Source organism: Telmatherina bonti, assembly GCF_933228915.1.
Source record: "Telmatherina bonti genome assembly, chromosome: 5".
Lineage (NCBI taxonomy): Eukaryota > Metazoa > Chordata > Actinopteri > Atheriniformes > Telmatherinidae > Telmatherina > Telmatherina bonti.
This window is the reverse complement of record NC_136623.1, coordinates 41,438,723-41,457,921: the sequence shown is the minus strand read 5'-3', so window position 1 is coordinate 41,457,921 and position 19,199 is coordinate 41,438,723. Positions and strand designations below refer to the sequence as shown.

The window sequence follows — 19,199 nt, the reverse complement described above, 5'->3', positions numbered from 1 at the left end:
TGTTGTCCTATCATGTTGTCCTGTCAGGTTGTCCTATCAGGTTGTCCTGTCAGGTTGTCCTGTCAGGTTGTCCTATCATGTTGTCCTGTCAGGTTGTCCTGTCATGTTGTCCTGTCATGTTGTCCTATCAGGTTGTCCTGTCAGGTTGTCCTGTCATGTTGTCCTGTCAGGTTGTCCTGTCAGGTTGTCCTGTCACGTTGTCCTGTCACGTTGTCCTGTCAAGTTGTCCTGTCAGGTTGTCCTATCATGTTGTCCTATCATGTTGTCCTGTCAGGTTGTCGCATCAGGTTGTCCTGTCAGGTTGTCCTGCCATGTTGTCCTGTCAACTTGTCCTGTCAACTTGTCCTGTCAGGTTGTCCTATCAGGTTGTCCTGTAAGGTTGTCCTGTCATGTTGTCCTATCATGTTGTCCTGTCAGGTTGTCCAATTAGGTTGTCCTATCATGTTGTCCTGTCAGGTTGTCCTGTCACGTTGTCCTGTCAAGATGTCCTGTCAGGTTGTCCTGTCAGGTTGTCCTGTCAAGTTGTCCTGTCAAGTTGTCCAATGAGGTTGTCCTGTCAGGTTGTCCAATTAGGTTGTCCTGTCAGGTTGTCCAATTAGGTTGTCCTGTTCAGGTTGTCCTGTCAAGTTGTCCTGTCAGGTTGTCCAATTAGGTTGTCCTGTCAAGTTGTCCTGTCATGTTGTCCTGTCAAGTTGTCCTGTCAGTTTGTCCTGTCAGGTTGTCCTGTCAGGTTGTCCAATTAGGTTGTCCTGTCAAGTTGTCCTGTCATGTTGTCCTGTCATGTTGTCCTATCATGTTGTCCTATCATGTTGTCCTGTCAGTTTGTCCAATTAGGTTGTCCTGTCATGTTGTCCTGTCAACTTTTCCTGTCAAGTTGTCCTATCAGGTTGTCCTGTCAGGTTGTCCTGTCATGTTGTCCTATCCAGTTGTCCTATCCGGTTGTCCTATCATGTTGTCCTATCAGGTTGTCCTGTCAGGTTGTCCAATTAGGTTGTCCTGTCAAGTTGTCCTGTCAAGTTGTCCTGTCAAGTTGTCCTGTCATGTTGTCCTGTCAGGTTGTCCTGTCAGGTTGTCCTGTCAGGTTGTCCTGTCAACTTGTCCTGTCAACTTGTCCTGTCATGTTGTCCTGTCAACTTGTCCTGTCAGGTTGTCCTATCAGGTTGTCCTATCAGGTTGTCCTGTCATGTTGTCCTGTCAGGTTGTCCTGTCAGGTTGTCCTGTCACGTTGTCCTGTCACGTTGTCCTGTCAACTTGTCCTGTCAACTTTTCCTGTCAACTTGTCCTGTCAGGTTGTCCTATCAGGTTGTCTTATCAGGTTGTCCTATCTTGTTGTCCTATCTTGTTGTCCTCTCGTGTTGTCCTGTCAGGTTGTCCTGTCAGGTTGTCCTATCAGGTTGTCTTATCAGGTTGTCCTATCTTGTTGTCCTGTCAAGTTGTCCTCTCGTGTTGTCCTGTCAGGTTGTCCTGTCACGTTGTCCTATCAGGTTGTCCTGTCAAGTTGTCCTGTCAGGTTGTCCTGTCATGTTGTCCTGTCAGGTTGTCCTGACAGGTTGTCCTGACAGGTTGTCCTGTCAGGTTGTCCTGTCAGGTTGTCCTATCATGTTGTCCTATCATGTTGTCCTGTCAAGTTGTCCTGTCAAGTTTTACTTTCATGTTGTCCTGTCAGGTTGTCCTGTCAGGTTGTCCTATCAGGTTGTCCTGTCATGTTGTCCTGTCAACTTGTCCTGTCAACTTGTCCTGTCAACTTGTCCTGTCATGTTGTCCTGTCATGTTGTCCTGTCAGGTTGTCCTGTCAGGTTGTCCTGTCAGGTTGTCCTGTCAGGTTGTCCTGTCAGGTTGTCCTGTCATGTTGTCCTATCAGGTTGTCCTATCAGGTTGTCCTGTCAAGTTGTCCTGTCATGTTGTCCTGTCATGTTGTCCTGTCAACTTGTCCTGTCATGTTGTCCTGTCAGGTTGTCCTGTCAACGTGTCCTGTCAACTTGTCCTGTCAACTTGTCCTGTCATGTTGTCCTGTCAACTTGTCCTGTCATGTTGTCCTGTCAGGTTGTCCTGTCAAGTTGTCCTGTCAGGTTGTCCTGTCAAGTTGTCCTGTCAAGTTGTCCTGTCAGGTTGTCCTGTCAAGATGTCCTGTCAAGTTGTCCAATTAGGTTGTCCTATCAGGTTGTCCTGTCATGTTGTCCTGTCAGGTTGTCCAGCATTTGTTTAGTTTAATTATTAGTGTTTTCATCCCATGGTCCATTTTTGCCATTTTCTCATCACAGAATGAGAAAAAAAATTACAAAAGAAAAAAGATTAAATAAACAAACAAAAAAGACACATACAAATAAATTAAACTTATGTAGCTATGAACTAGTGTTTTCGATTTTGACCATGAACACTTCAAATAAAATCTGTCCTACTTGTTTTTTTGTACACTAACCCACTTTCCCATATCTTTTTAAATTTGTTGGCCTCAAGTCTCAGAGAGAATGTTATCTTTTCCACTATATATTCGTTGTGCATCACCTCTGTCTTGTCATCACTCCTAGGTGTCTCATTCTTCATCAATTTTTTGGTAATCACTTTTTTGCATGCTAGCAACATTATCCGGAAGAAGTAATTGTCTTGAGGTCTTGTCAACTGCATTCTCAAAGTACCCAAATATAGGACCACAAAAGTAAGTGTGAGGTCTGCCAATAATATTTTATCCATACACCTTTTAAGACAGTCAGTGCGAATGGAGGAGCAGCTCCATAAAAAACATGGTAGCGGATATCTTTCTTGGCCCACACCAGCACTTTGTATCCAGATATTTTGTCTGTGATGGGGTTTTAGAGAGTCTTATATTTATATATCCATATTCTCTCAAAGGTTGCGAACAAGTTGTTCTCCTCTGCTGCTTGTTTATCTTTTCCCATTCATCCATAGAAATAACTATTTGTGCTTCTTTCTCCCATCTCACTTTTCGTTACACAGTGTCATCCACCTTTAAGTTTTCCACTCATTTGTATAATTTAGAAATTACCTTTTTCCCCAAATGGGATTTGTTAGTTGAAATAAATAATTCAAGAATGTCTAACCCACTCCTCTCTATGGCACCTCCTAGTGTCTGTTCTATGTAATGTCTTAATTGCAGGTATTGATGATGATCCTGATTTGTTAATCTGTATTGGTCTTTCATGTCTTGAAAACTTTTAATCTCTTCTTTTAGGAGCTCCCAGGAAATGGTAGGTCCATGTTCCCAACTTTTAAAACGCTTATCTGATCTATTTGGGGTAAAAATCAGAATAATATCCAACCCATCTTAATGATCTACTTCGGGTTTCCAGGCTGTTTTTAGTGATTAATTCAAACCAAATGTTCAAAGATAAATTCAGCCAGTGATTTATCTCTAGTTTGTTTTCTCAGATTTTTATCACCTGTCATTGCTTGTACGGGAAGCCCATCTATTGTGTTAGCCTCAACATGAAAGTGGAAAAACACACTACAGGCTGATCCAACTTTGATGTAATGTCCTTTAAACAAGTCAGAATGAGGCTCAGTAGTGTGTGTGGCCTCCGTGTGCCTGTATGACCTCCCTACAACGCCTGGGCATGCTCCTGATGAGGCGGTGGATGTTCTCCTGAGGGATCTCCTCCCAGACCTGGACTAAAGCATCCGCCAACTCCTGGACAGTCTGTGGTGCAACTTGGTGTTGGTGGATGGAGCGAGACATGATGTCCCAGATGTGCTCAGCTGGATCCAGGTCTGGGGAACGGGCGGGCCGGTCCATAACATCAATGCCTTGGTGTTGCAGGAACTGCTGACACACTCCAGCCACATGAGGTCTAGCATTGTCTTGCATTAGGAGGAACCCAGGGCCAACCGCACCAGCATATGGTCCCACAAGGGGTCTGAGGATCTCATCTCGGTACCTAATGGCAGTCAGGCTACCTCTGGCGAGCACATGGAGGGCTGTGCGGCCCTCCAAAGAAATGCCCCCCCACACCATTACTGACCCACTGCCAAACCGGTCATACTGGAGGATGTTGCAGGCAGCAGAACGTTCTCCACGGCGTCTCCAGACTCTGTCACGTCTGTCACATGTGCTCAGTGTGAACCTGCTTCCATCTGTGAAGAGCTCAGGGCGCCAGTGGAGAATTTACCAATCTTGGTGTTCTCTGGCAAACGCCAAACGTCCTGCACGGTGTTGGGCTGTAAACACAACCCCCACCTGTGGACGTCGGGCCCTCATACCACCCTCATGGAGTCTGTTTCTGACTGTTGGAGCAGACACGTGCACATTTGTGTCCTGCTGGAGCTCATTCTGCAGGGCTCTGGCAGTGCTCCTCCTGTTCCTCCTTGCACAAAGAAGGAGGTAGCGGTCCTGCTGCTGGGTTGTTTCCCTCCCACGGCCTCCTCCACGTCTCCTGATGTACTGGCCTGTCTCCTGGTAGCGCCTCCATGCTCTGGACGCTACGCTGACAGACACAGCAAACCTTCTTGCCACAGCTGGCATTGATGTGCCATCCTGGATGAGCTGCACTACCTGAGCCACTTGTGTGGGTTGTAGACTCCGTCTCATGCTACCACTAGAGTGAAAGCACCGCCAGCATTCAGACCAAATCATCATCCAGAAAGCATCGGAACTGAGAAGTGGTCTGTGGTCTCCACCTGCAGAACCACTCCTTTATTGGGTGTGTCTTGCCAGTTGCCTATAATTTCCACCTGTTGTCTATTCCATCTGCACAACAGCAGGTGGAACTGATTGTCAATCAGTGTTGCTTCCTAAGTGCACAGTTCCATTTCACAGAAGTCTGGTTGACTTGGAGTTACATCGTGTTGGTTAGGTGTTCCCTTTTATTCTTTTGAGCAGTTTATATGGGGCTCTGGTCCGATAAATCCATCACTCCTATACTGCATTTTTCTACCCTGTGCCTATCTCTATTATACATCAGGAGATAATCAAGTATAGATTATGTGGTGCTGAATAATAGGTCAAATTATTATCAGAACATTATCATCAGCTATCAGAACACTCTCCACCTCTGATGTCATTAAATCAAACAGCTGTCTGTGAAAATTCCACAGTGTACCTTGTGGAGCATATATGTTGAGAAGAGTTACCATCTCCCCTTCTAATTTGCCCTTAACCATGACATACCTTCCCTACTTATCACCCATAAGAGGTATTTTTTCAAATAAATGCTTTCCTGAAATCAGAATAGCTGTCCCCTTTACTGTGTCCTGATTCGTACGAGACAGAGAAGACGTGGTCATATCCATTCATTTTGAGCTTTAAATGTCCTTTTTCTGTTAAGTGAGTCACTTGTAGAAGTATGACCCAAACCCCATCACTTTTCATCTTACTTATTATCTTGCTTCTTTTAGTTGGGTTGAGTACGCTGTTAACATTGTCTGAGGCGACTTTAATACCTGTTTGGATGCCATTGTTCTCTAGCATTCTGTTCTTATGCCCCTCTGACATCCCTTTCATATTTACAACCCCTTTGCTACAGGAACAGTAATGAACTTTAAACAAACCAGAAAAAAGGTTTAACATATAAACAGTCAAAATACTTCCTCGAACTTCCTTAAGCGAGCTCTGATTAATGCCCTTCTTCGAGTTGCGATGTCTAGTCTGCTCTAAGAGATGTCCTCTGCTCCCGGGGAGCAGGGGCCCCTATAGAAATGCAGAAACGTTCATAAGTCTGCTGCAGCTTTAATCGCTTCCCTGACGTCCTTAGCTTATGAGGATACTCATTTATATATTAATGTTGCCACCAACACCAACTCAAATATTTTAATGACACTTCTTTCTCACCTTAATTCTCCTAGAGGGGTTGGGGAATTCTCTGTTACCAATTATGTTTTTTTGTTTATACCCCCGTTGTGTCTTCGGTGTCCCAGCAACATACTTTATATGGGTCGAGTTCCACATTAATCGTCCAATCCACTCTGTCCAGTTATCTGCTGGTTTCAAAATCTGAACCTGGAGATTTTAGCCGCCATGTCTTTTGTTTCTTCCTCCACGATGTCGTAATATATCTCTCCCCTTCGTACAACATGCAGAGTCTCGCTGGAAAGGACGTCTGGAAGCGTTTGTTTTTTCTCATAACACTTTTTTCACGCTGATGTACTCTTTGCGTCTTTTCAAGATCTCCAACGCATAATCGTGGTCATGAAATACCTTTCTTCCCTCGTACACAACCCCTTTCTTTGCCATGCAATTTTGATGAGTTCTTCTTTAGACCTGAAACTGTGTAACTTAATCACAACGGATCTAGGTGGGGAATCTTTAGGAGGTTGTGCTGCCAAAGCCTGGTGAGCTCTTTCAACCTTTAACTCGAATGATGATGGTAACTCGTGTTTTTCTCTAAAGAATTTCTCAACAAAGCTTATTAATGGCGCCCTTCCCTCCGCTCCTTCCTTTATCCTGTGGAGTCGTCCATTATCAATCCTCTCACGACCCTCCAAGTTCGCCATTCTTGTCTCAACTTTCCTCTGCAGCTCCATGAGCTCTAATGTGGCTTCCTCCAGACTCTGGGTTCGTTCCTCTGTCTCCGCTACCCGCTTTTCAACTTCATAAATTCTGCTATTTCTCTTCCTGATGTTGTCTTTAATTTCTTTCATATTTTTGAGGTTCTCCCGGCGGAACTCTCTCATCTCTTGCAGGATTGTTTCAAGATTTGCCATATTCTCCCAAAGTTGTTGTGGTCCCCTCCCAATTGGTCCGGTTGCTTTGTTGGTTTGGCTTTCACTCTCACTGCTGTAGGGCTGGGTACCGAACTTTGGTTCTTTTATTACACCGACCGAAAAACTTCGATACTAAACAGTATCAAAATATGACGTGTCTGTCGGTGCCAAGTTTTGGTGCCTTTAAGGGTTAATAACAGGAACGAGAGCTGACAATGCTGCCGATGATTGGCTGTAATGCCACATGTGGTTCGGGCACATAGAGACAATACCGTGTGGTTACGCCCACAACAAGGTTCACGTGTATTTGTGTTGCTAACTATAGCGCGTGTGTTATCAAAGCAGGGAAAAAATGCCTCCCAGGTCAAAAGTGTGGCTCCATTTTAGCAAGATTGATGCCAACAGTGTGCGGTGCAATATTTGCCAAAAACAAATAGTTGCTAAGGCTGGTAACACGACGAATTTGATGAAGCATTTGAATGTGCACGGAATCAATTTAAGGGCAGAAAGTTGCTCCGTGTTTGACTGCAAGAAGAGTGGACCGCATGCGTCGTCCTCACATCATTCAAGTCCGCCTGAGGACGTTGAAGAGACTGGGGGGCCTCCAAAACTTGCACCACCGGACCCCGTTTTACCCGAGCGGACCGACGACGGTGCTGTGTCTGGGATTTCAACAGGTAAGTTAACGTTTAGCAAAATTGGGCCAACGTTATGTTTGTTTACTTACGTTAACGTTACTGCAACTAAAAAGATGCACCGAGATGACTAAACTGCTGATCCAGTTCACCATGGTGGGAGGAAGACAAGGCCAGCCAATGTGAATCCTTTCACACTGGCTGAAAAAGGAAAACTGTCCAAAGAAAAACAAGATGAGTGCCACAGGGCAGGTACAAACTTTATTGTTAAAGGTTTGCTGCCTTTTTCCACAGTGGAGGCTCCATGGTGGAGGTAAGTAAGCCTCAAAAGCTATTGTTGATTAGTTATCTCTCAGCTACAGCTTAGATAATGTTTTTTTTTTTTTTTTTTTTTTTTTACTTTTGTAGTAAGCAGTAATAATAATACAACCATACGATCATTGATGTTTTGTGTTCCAATTTCAATTTAGGGAGATGATAAGGGCCCTAAACCCCAGATATCAGTCCCCCAGCAGAGACACTCTGTCAAATACACTCATACCTGCATGGTATGCAGTAGAGAAGGGAAATGTCAAGACAGAATTGCAAGACGTCAGGGATGTAGCTGTGACTGCAGATGGCTGGACCAGTGTGGCACAGGACTACTACCTGACTGTTTCAGTCCACTACGTGAGAGAGGGTGCCATGAAGGAGAAAATCCTGCATACCAGGGCAGTCTACACATCACAGACAGGGGCTGTAATAGCTGAGGAAATAGGGGATATTCTTGATGAATTTAATATCAAGGAAAAAGTTGTTGCCATTACTGTAGACAATGCAGCTAATATGGATGTAGCAGTAAAAAAAATGAGCATTCGAAAAATTGGCTGCTTTGCTCATACTCTAAACATTGCTGCTCAAAAGTTGTACACTATACCAGCAGTCTCCAGGTGGGCAGGAAGGATCAGAGCTATGGTGGTGTGGTTAAAGAGGTGTAGCTTGGCTAAACCTGTCCTAAAAGAGAAGCAGCATCTTCTCGGTAAGTCTGGAAATGGAAACAGACTAAAGTTGGAGCAAAATTCCATGGCTAAATCAGTTATTGAACTACTACTACTACTACACAAAGACAACCTATTTGACAACCAAACACATGCTCTCTCTAGGTCTTCCATGCTGTCATTCTGGATGTGAAGAACAGGTGGAACAGCTTGTTTCTGATGGTGGAGCGATTTCTGGAGCAGTTCCCTGCTATCCAGGCAGCTTCCATGGACCCTCGTTTAAAAAAACCAATGGAGAAGGACAGGTATTGTAGATAAGGAAGTACATTGATAGTACCTTATTCCATTATCAATGTAAGCTAAAGTGCTCAAAAGGCTGTAGCTACAAAAAACAATGTGTACTTTTTTCAGACTGGAGAGACTTTCTGATGACGATTACAGAAAAGCAGAACAGTTTGTCAAAGTTATGAAGGTCCTCTATACGTCAACCATCTGTATCTCTGCTGAAAGGAGTCCAACTCTGGGCCAGATTCTACCATCTTGGGGAAGCTCCAGCAGCACTTTACAGTCACTGATGAGGACTCTTCCTTTACACGGTCCATAAAGGAGAAGATCTGGGAAGACCTCTCAAAATGATACCAAGTGTGTAACAAAATTCTGATTTCTCTGTTGTTTTCATTAAATATACTCAAACAGACATAACTACTATAGCATGTTTTTGCTGTGCAGGATGAGAGCATCAAGCAGTTCTTAGAGGAGGGCACAGCCTTAGACCCGAGATTCAAGTCTAAAGTGGCCAATGGAGTGCGGACCAGATTGGAGGAGGAGCTCATGAGCAGAACCTCACAACAGGTGTTTATTGTTGTTGGTCGTATTCCTTTCCTCTTCCATTGTAGTATGTCAGTGTATATGACTCATATAATCTATTGAATACAGAATGAGGGTGTAAGGACCAGGGTCCAGGCCCAGAACTTGAAACAGAACCTTGAAGACACCATTGCTGGTGACCATGTTAATGATGACTCCTCTGATGAAGACTGTACAGCTGCAGTACCAACAGTGGTAATATAGCATGAATGTGTGTATGTATGTGTATGTGTATATATATATATATATATATATATACACATACATAATGTTATATATATAATTCCCCCATTTATTATTTTAAGGAAATTGACTGACACCAAGGCTGATTGTCTTTTGCTTCTCTTTTTTTTCTTTTTTTTTTTTTGTTTCCAGAAGAAGCCAAAGCTCTCTGCCCTTGAGGAGCTATTTGCTGACGAGGACATGGCAGTTGAAAGGAGACAAGAGGATACTCTAACCACCGCACAGACAATTCAGAGAGAAATACAGCATTACAGGGATCTGCCATCCACCCTAACCTCAGTGAATCCAGTAACCTGGTGGTGGAATGTGAGGGATACTTTGCCAATATTATCAAACTTGGCAACTAGGTATCTTTGTGTGCAAGCATCATCCACACCCTCAGAGCGTACATTCCCTACTGCTGGGGACACCATCAGCCTGGAGCATGCTTGTCTCCTACCTGAGAAAGCAGACATGTTAATTTTCCTGAAAAAGAATTGCTAAGTAAAGCCTCACTAAAATTTGAGGGTGTTTAGTCTGCAGCAATGAGCACCAGATGCTGCTTTGTAACTTGTTTGCAACTGTTCTTTTGCACAAAAAATTTGCATTTAAATTGATGGAAAACTGATTTTTGAGTGTGAGAAAGCCAAAGCTAAAAAATAAAACTCAGAATTTATTGATAATGTGTAATTTTATTTTTGTTAAGTATCGAAAAAAGTATCGTTGATGAACCGGTATTGAAGTGAAGGTATCAGTACCGGTACCAGTATCGAAAAATTTTGAATGATACCCAGCCCTACACTGCTGTTAGCTCTGCTAACCCTTCTGCTAGCTTTGTGAACTGTGATGCAAGTTTAGTGGCTTCACCTCTTGTCTCAAGTTGTTTGTTATCTCGTTCGAGAGTCAGGTTAGCGTATTGTTTGGCTTCCTGTCTCTTCCTCCATTTTTCTTCATCGCCCTTTGGTCTAAACTGTTACAATCATCATCTCTTATTGTAGTTTGCTGGGCTTTCTTAGTCGAAGTGTCGGGGGAGCTCTCCTCTTACGCTGCCGCCAGGATGGAGGTTTCTAGTGTTTTAATTTTTGAAAGACAAAAAGAAAAAACTACTGTGACATTGTAAGTTCACTCTGGGATAAATAAAGTATATTCTTATTTAATTTTATTTTTATTTGACAGGAGAGCTTACTTCCACCATGAACAAAGAATACCGGTAAAACAACAAAAAGAGAGCATTAGTCACCTTCTAATCAGATAAAATCAGTTATTTTCAACCCCTCCATGCAGGTGAAGATGGACACTCTGATATCCCAAGAACTTCATGTCCATCATGGAGCCACAGCTGAGTCTGTCAAAGTCTGAGTTGTATTTCAGCTTAAAATGAATCCAATATCAGATGATGCAAACTTCGGGAAAAAGCTAAACTTCCTCTGATCCTGCCTGATGGAATTCCCGCAGTGTAGATGTTACATCCAGCAGTCAGACTGACAGATGCCATGTCTCATTTTTATCTGAAGGAGACTATCATGCTTCTGCGTGCAACAGAGTTAATGTGCTATTACTCAACTTGTCACTGCATTATCTATATAATTTGTCAGCTCTTGGGCGCCCCCTAGCAGAGCTGGCCAGTAACCACCGGCATGTGGACTTCACCAGTACTTAGATGAACATACTTGAGGTGGGTCGTGTGATGCAGCACTCTACATTATACTGTACTCTTGAGTTTGAGGTGTATTGATGTCTTTGTGTGGGGTATTTTGTAAATACTGTTGATTTGTTATTAATTGTTTATAAAATTATTGCTAAGGGGTTTGTAAAACATACTGCTGTGAGCATAAGCTAGCTAACCTCACCAATACCAAAGACTTTCAATATGACCATAGTGTGCTGCATGCGTGAACCCTAGAGCTGACACTGACCAGCATCTCTGTCTCAACCAAGCGGCAACCTCCGGTGGGTAAAAGTGAAACCTAAACAGAACTGCATAAAACTGCAGTTCCCTCTGCATCCACTAGGGGCTCCAGAGTGAATCTCCATAGACTCCCACGTTAAAAAGACCAACTTCACAGCAGGAATAAACGTGTTTACAGCAGAAATAAACATGTTTACAGCAGGAATAAACATGTTCACAGCCTGGTTCAAAAATCCATTTTAGGTTTAATAGATCAGGTTTACCTTCATGACAACTGTGGTGGGAGTGAATTTTTTTCTAACTCGTCCATTTAAAAATAATTTAATCTCGAAGTTTGGCATATTTAGGGGCGTGTCCTTTTGATTGACAGGTACCCAATCTCCTGCTTCAAGTCAGAAGAATGTAGAACAACCGCGGTTTTTAGCCGGTTAACAACGTGACTTAGCTTTAGCCCGCTTACCTCCGTTAGCTGGTTAGCTCCTGTTATCTCCGGGTTAGCTCGGTTAGCTCTTAGCTACAGAAAGCTGGGAGTTCGCTCGATGTCAATCATCCACCATGACGCTCACAGCCCCCCCTCTCAGCTCCACCTCTTTGCCCATATTTGTATTTTCCGGGCGAGACGACACGCATGACGCTGCCAAGATGGTGATGGTAGGAACCGCCCACCGAGATTCAATTCAGCTCTTCAGAAACCTACGGATGATGTCACAGAGGCTCCGCCCATCTTTTATATACAGTCTATGGATTTAACCAGAATAAACCGGAAGTACAGAAGTCAGTCTTCTTAAATCAATATACAACACAGAATACACATAAAGATTTCCTGGATGAGCCAGCACCGCAACGGAGCTGGTCACATGTGATAAATATGCGGCAACAGACTAAAACTCATGAACCTTTTGGCTTGAGTACATTTAACTACAAAAGTTAGGGCAGGGGTCTCTATCAGGAAACGATGTCAGATTCACTTCTCTTACATGTATATTTAGCCTGACATCTCTGAGCAAGTATGTGAATGTGCCAGATGCAACATGAGCTCTCAGCTCTGTCTGGTTCTACAGCTAATGCTAATTCTAACGCACAGACAGCAGTTGAGCAACTCCTGAGCTGCAGCTCCGAGTCGGTGGTTCCACCTCAGCTGTCTGTCACCCTGCGGTCTGTAACCCCGACCCTGCGATCCAGTCTGTAACCCCGACCCTGCGATCCAGTCTGTAACCCCGACCCTGCGATCCAGTCTGTAACTCCGACCCTGCGGTCTGTAACCCCGACCCTGCGGTCTGTAACCCCGACCCTGCGGTCTGTAACCCCGACCCTGCGATCCGGTCTGTAACCCCGACCCTGCGGTCTGTCACCCCGACCCTGCGGTCTGTCACCCCGACCCTGCGGTCTGTCACCCCGACCCTGCGTCTGTCACCCCGACCCTGCGATCCGGTCTGTAACCCCGACCCTGCGGTCTGTAACCCCGACCCTGCGGTCTGTCACCCCGACCCTGCGGTCTGTAACCCCGACCCTGCGGTCTGTCACCCCGACCCTGCGGTCTGTAACCCCGACCCTGCGGTCTGTCACCCCGACCCTGCGGTCTGTAACCCCGACCCTGCGGTCTGTCACCCCGACCCTGCAGTCTGTAACCCCGACCCTGCGATCCAGTCTGTAACCCCGACCCTGCGATCCAGTCTGTAACCCCGACCCTGCAGTCTGTAACCCCGACCCTGCGATCCAGTCTGTAACCCCGACCCTGCGGTCTGTAACCCCGACCCTGCGATCCAGTCTGTAACCCCGACCCTGCGATCCAGTCTGTAACCCCGACCCTGCGATCCAGTCTGCAACCCCGACCCTGCGATCCAGTCTGCAACCCCGACCCTGCGATCCAGTCTGTAACCCCGACCCTGCGATCCAGTCTGTAACCCCGACCCTGCGATCCAGTCTGTAACCCCGACCCTGCGATCCAGTCTGTAACCCCGACCCTGCGGTCTGTCACCCCGACCCTGCGGTCTGTCACCCCGACCCTGCGGTCTGTCACCCCGACCCTGCGATCCGGTCTGTAACCCCGACCCTGCGATCCGGTCTGTCACCCCGACCCTGCAGTCTGTAACCCCGACCCTGCGATCCAGTCTGTAACCCCGACCCTGCGGTCTGCAACCCCGACCCTGCGATCCGGTCTGTCACCCCGACCCTGCAGTCTGTAACCCCGACCCTGCGATCCAGTCTGTAACCCCGACCCTGCGGTCTGCAACCCCGACCCTGCGATCCAGTCTGTAACCCCGACCCTGCGATCCAGTCTGTAACCCCGACCCTGCGGTCTGTAACCCCGACCCTGCGGTCTGTAACCCCGACCCTGCGGTCTGCAACCCCGACCCTGCGATCCAGTCTGTCACCCCGACCCTGCGATCCAGTCTGTAACCCCGACCCTGCGATCCAGTCTGTAACCCCGACCCTGCGATCCAGTCTGTAACCCCGACCCTGCGATCCAGTCTGTAACTCCGACCCTGCGGTCTGTAACCCCGACCCTGCGGTCTGTAACCCCGACCCTGCGATGCAGTCTGTCACCCCGACCCTGCGATGCAGTCTGTCACCCCGACCCTGCGATCTGTCACCCCGACCCTGCGATCCGGTCTGTAACCCCGACCCTGCGATGCAGTCTGTCACCCCGACCCTGCGATCCGGTCTGTAACCCCGACCCTGCAGTCTGTAACCCCGACCCTGCGATCCGGTCTGTAACCCCGACCCTGCGATCCGGTCTGTAACCCCGACCCTGCGGTCTGTCACCCCGACCCTGCAGTCTGTAACCCCGACCCTGCGGTCTGTCACCCCGACCCTGCGGTCTGTCACCCCGACCCTGCAGTCTGTAACCCCGACCCTGCGATCCAGTCTGTAACCCCGACCCTGCAGTCTGTAACCCCGACCCTGCAGTCTGTAACCCCGACCCTGCGGTCTGTAACCCCGACCCTGCGGTCTGTAACCCCGACCCTGCGGTCTGTCACCCCGACCCTGCGGTCTGTAACCCCGACCCTGCGGTCTGTAACCCCGACCCTGCGGTCTGTAACCCCGACCCTGCAGTCTGTAACCCCGACCCTGCGGTCTGTAACCCCGACCCTGCGGTCTGTAACCCCGACCCTGCGGTCTGTAACCCCGACTCTGCGGTCTGCAACCCCGACCCTGCGATCCAGTCTGTCACCCCGACCCTGCGATCCAGTCTGTCACCCCGACCCTGCGATCCAGTCTGTAACCCCGACCCTGCGATCCAGTCTGTAACTCCGACCCTGCGGTCTGTAACTCCGACCCTGCGGTCTGTAACCCCGACCCTGCGGTCTGTAACCCCGACCCTGCGGTCTGTAACCCCGACCCTGCGGTCTGTCACCCCGACCCTGCGGTCTGTCACCCCGACCCTGCGGTCTGTCACCCCGACCCTGCGGTCTGTAACCCCGACCCTGCGGTCTGTAACCCCGACCCTGCGATCCAGTCTGTAACCCCGACCCTGCGATCCAGTCTGTCACCCCGACCCTGCGATCCAGTCTGTAACCCCGACCCTGCGATCCAGTCTGTAACCCCGACCCTGCGATCCAGTCTGTAACTCCGACCCTGCGGTCTGTAACCCCGACCCTGCGGTCTGTAACCCCGACCCTGCGTTCTGTAACCCCGACCCTGCGATGCAGTCTGTCACCCCGACCCTGCGATCTGTCACCCCGACCCTGCGGTCTGTCACCCCGACCCTGCGGTCTGTAACCCCGACCCTGCGGTCTGTAACCCCGACCCTGCGGTCTGTAACCCCGACTCTGCGGTCTGCAACCCCGACCCTGCGATCCAGTCTGTCACCCCGACCCTGCGATCCAGTCTGTAACCCCGACCCTGCGATCCAGTCTGTAACCCCGACCCTGCGATCCAGTCTGTAACCCCGACCCTGCGGTCTGTAACCCCGACCCTGCGATCCAGTCTGTCACCCCGACCCTGCGATCCAGTCTGTCACCCCGACCCTGCGATCCAGTCTGTAACTCCGACCCTGCGATCCAGTCTGTCACCCCGACCCTGCGATCCAGTCTGTCACCCCGACCCTGCGATCCAGTCTGTAACCCCGACCCTGCGATCCAGTCTGTAACTCCGACCCTGCAGTCTGTAACCCCGACCCTGCGGTCTGTAACCCCGACCCTGCGGTCTGTAACCCCGACCCTGCGGTCTGTCACCCCGACCCTGCAGTCTGTCACCCCGACCCTGCAGTCTGTAACCCCGACCCTGCGGTCTGTCACCCCGACCCTGCGGTCTGTCACCCCGACCCTGCAGTCTGTAACCCCGACCCTGCGATCCAGTCTGTAACCCCGACCCTGCGGTCTGTAACCCCGACCCTGCGATCCAGTCTGCAACCCCGACCCTGCGATCCAGTCTGTAACCCCGACCCTGCGATCCAGTCTGTAACCCCGACCCTGCGATCCAGTCTGTAACCCCGACCCTGCGATCCAGTCTGTAACCCCGACCCTGCGGTCTGTAACCCCGACCCTGCGGTCTGCAACCCCGACCCTGCGGTCTGTAACCCCGACCCTGCGGTCTGCAACCCCGACCCTGCGGTCTGTAACCCCGACCCTGCGGTCTGCAACCCCGACCCTGCGATCCAGTCTGTCACCCCGACCCTGCGATCCAGTCTGTAACCCCGACCCTGCGATCCAGTCTGTCACCCCGACCCTGCGATCCAGTCTGTAACTCCGACCCTGCGATCCAGTCTGTAACCCCGACCCTGCGATCCAGTCTGTAACTCCGACCCTGCGGTCTGTAACCCCGACCCTGCGGTCTGCAACCCCGACCCTGCGATCCAGTCTGTCACCCCGACCCTGCGATCCAGTCTGTAACCCCGACCCTGCGATCCAGTCTGTCACCCCGACCCTGCGATCCAGTCTGTAACCCCGACCCTGCGATCCAGTCTGTCACCCCGACCCTGCGATCCAGTCTGTAACTCCGACCCTGCGGTCTGTAACCCCGACCCTGCGGTCTGTAACCCCGACCCTGCGGTCTGTCACCCCGACCCTGCAGTCTGTCACCCCGACCCTGCAGTCTGTAATCCCGACCCTGCGGTCTGTCACCCCGACCCTGCAGTCTGTAACCCCGACCCTGCGATCCAGTCTGTAACCCCGACCCTGCGGTCTGTAACCCCGACCCTGCGATCCAGTCTGTAACCCCGACCCTGCGATCCAGTCTGTAACCCCGACCCTGCGATCCAGTCTGTAACCCCGACCCTGCGGTCTGTAACCCCGACCCTGCGATCCAGTCTGTAACCCCGACCCTGCGATGCAGTCTGTAACCCCGACCCTGCGATCCAGTCTGTAACCCCGACCCTGCGGTCTGTCACCCCGACCCTGCAGTCTGTAACCCCGACCCTGCGATCCAGTCTGTAACCCCGACCCTGCGGTCTGTAACCCCGACCCTGCGATCCAGTCTGTAACCCCGACCCTGCGATCCAGTCTGTAACTCCGACCCTGCGGTCTGTAACCCCGACCCTGCGGTCTGTCACCCCGACCCTGCAGTCTGTAACCCCGACCCTGCGGTCTGTCACCCCGACCCTGCGGTCTGTCACCCCGACCCTGCGATCCAGTCTGTAACCCCAACCCTGCGGTCTGTAACCCCGACCCTGCGATCCAGTCTGTCACCCCGACCCTGCGGTCTGTCACCCCGACCCTGCGGTCTGTCACCCCGACCCTGCGGTCTGTCACCCCGACCCTGCGGTCTGTAACCCCGACCCTGCGGTCTGTAACCCCGACCCTGCGGTCTGCAACCCCGACCCTGCGGTCTGTCACTCCGACCCTGCGGTCTGTCACCCCGACCCTGCGGTCTGTCACTCCGACCCTGCGGTCTGTCACCCCGACCCTGCGGTCTGTCACCCCGACCCTGCGGTCCAGTCTGTCACCCCGACCCTGCGGTCCAGTCTGTCACCCCGACCCTGCGGTCTGTCACCCCGACCCTGCGGTCTGTCACCCCGACCCTGCGGTCTGTCACCCCGACCCTGCGGTCTGTCACTCCAACCCTGCGGTCTGTCACCCCGACCCTGCGGTCTGTCACCCCGACCCTGCGGTCTGCAACCCCGACCCTGCGGTCTGTCACCCTAATCGGGACTTCGGCTCAGTCTTTATCTCAATAAAACTTTTCTCTTTTTCTTCAACGTGACAGAAAGAAAGAAAACAAGAGAGTGGAGAAGCTGCAGCAAAGCATGATGGGAAATATCTTCCGAAACAATTACAAACACACGTGACCGACATAGTCCAGACTATGACCCAGAACCGGATCCAGAACCAGACTCTGATCCAGAACCGGATCCAGAACCAGAACATCAACCAAACCCAGACCCAGGTGTTGAGACCCTCCTGGACCGGGTCTTGGTGACCCAGCAGAGGAACGTTGTGAGGAGAGTCGCCGCGCATGCGTACTTACTCTCGGCGGGGTAGGACGGCTGCATGGCGACCTTGTGGACCTCTTTGGCGTAATATTCCTCCTCGCTGCGCTGCCTCTCGCACGTCGCTGCGCGCGCGTTGGCCTTCTCTTGCAGCAGGTCGCGCGTGCTGTTGTAAATGGCGACGATGTCCCGGGACACCTCCTCCGGTTCGGGGAAGTCCTCCGGGGGGCTGGTGAGCTTGAGTTTGCTGAGGATCTGGCCTCGGATGGCCTCGATCCGTTTCTTCCGGAACTGCTCCGCGTCCAGCGTGCTGCACGTGGACAGGCTGAGCCCCACGGCCGCAAGCTCCAGCGTGAGGAGGAGACTGACCACAAACACGTTCATCTTCTCATCCAGCTGCCTCCACAAAAGCATGAAAAACGGTTCCGTCCCAGTTCTGGCAGATCTTAGTCTGCCAGCATGACGGCAGCACGAGCGCAACCAGAACGCGCCCCGGCTAGCGCGAGCCGCAGGTCGCGGTGCGTAAAGGCGCAAACGGCCGCTGCTGCATCTGGACCTAAAAAGATCTGGGTCCCCTGGAAGCGTGCAAGTAGCGTCAGTATGGCTCCAAGCTGAAGTCCGGGACCCTCGCAGGTCTGTCGGGCTGCGGTCTGCGAACGGACCGAGGCTTGGTTAAAAACATCCAAACTGTCACGCGCACACTTTTTAGGGTTGGCTTCCGCTTTAAAGGCAAATATCCGGTCAAAGCTGCGATTCCTGGAGGGACAAAAAGTTCCTTTAACTCTGCTGGGAAGAGCGCTAACAGCTCAGCGTGGACTTTTCACGCGTCCTCTCTGTAGGTAGCCCCACCCCCCACCGACTTCACACCGCGGGGCGCTGCTCACCGTTGAGGTCCGGGACTGATTTCATGTCTCCAGTCTGAGACCAGCGGGCTGTTCCCAGCGCTCAATGTGCCAAATGGGCCAGCGCTGCAACGTCGAAGGCTGGAGCCTCACACGTCACGACGCACGGTGCTAAGGCTGACCCTGTCTGTTACCGGGGGGGGGGGGGGGGGGGCTCAAAGTTAATGGAATTTAGTTAAAACTAAACTGAGTCCAGGAGAAACTAAGTTTGTGTTTGGTTGAAACATCTTCAGTTTGGGTAACTGGATGGATGATGGATGGATGGATGATAGATTATGGATGGATGGATGGATAGATAAATGGGTGGATTGATGGATGGACAGATGGATGATAGATGATGGATTGATGGAAGGATGGATGGATAGATGAATGGGTGGATTGATGGATGATGGATAGATGGATGATAGATTGATGCATAGGTGACAGATGGATGGATGATGGATAGTTGGATGGATGGATGGATGGAGGATCATGGATGATGGATGGATGGATGGATGACAGATTGATGGATAGATAGTGGATGGATGATGATTGATGGTTGGATGGATGATGGATTTATTGATGGATGATGGGTGAAAGGATGATGGATGGATGATGGATGGATGGAATGATGATGGATTAATGGATGGATGATGGATAGATGATGGATGGATGATAGATTGA

General features: G+C 50.1%; 1 protein-coding gene across 2 annotated transcripts in view; it reads right to left on the bottom strand.

Annotated features, from left to right (window-relative positions):
• The window catches only part of tgfb2 (transforming growth factor, beta 2), a 236,474-nt gene extending 217,905 nt beyond the window's left edge, over positions 1 to 18,569 (bottom strand). For both annotated transcript variants that reach the window (XM_079240861.1, XM_079240862.1), the window contains exon 1: positions 17,673 to 18,569. In XM_079240861.1, coding sequence (XP_079096987.1) covers positions 17,673 to 18,048 — 376 coding nt within the window. In that variant the 5' untranslated portion in view covers positions 18,049 to 18,569. The remainder of the gene's footprint in view (positions 1 to 17,672) is intronic.
• Between the last annotated feature and the right edge of the window lie 630 nt (positions 18,570 to 19,199).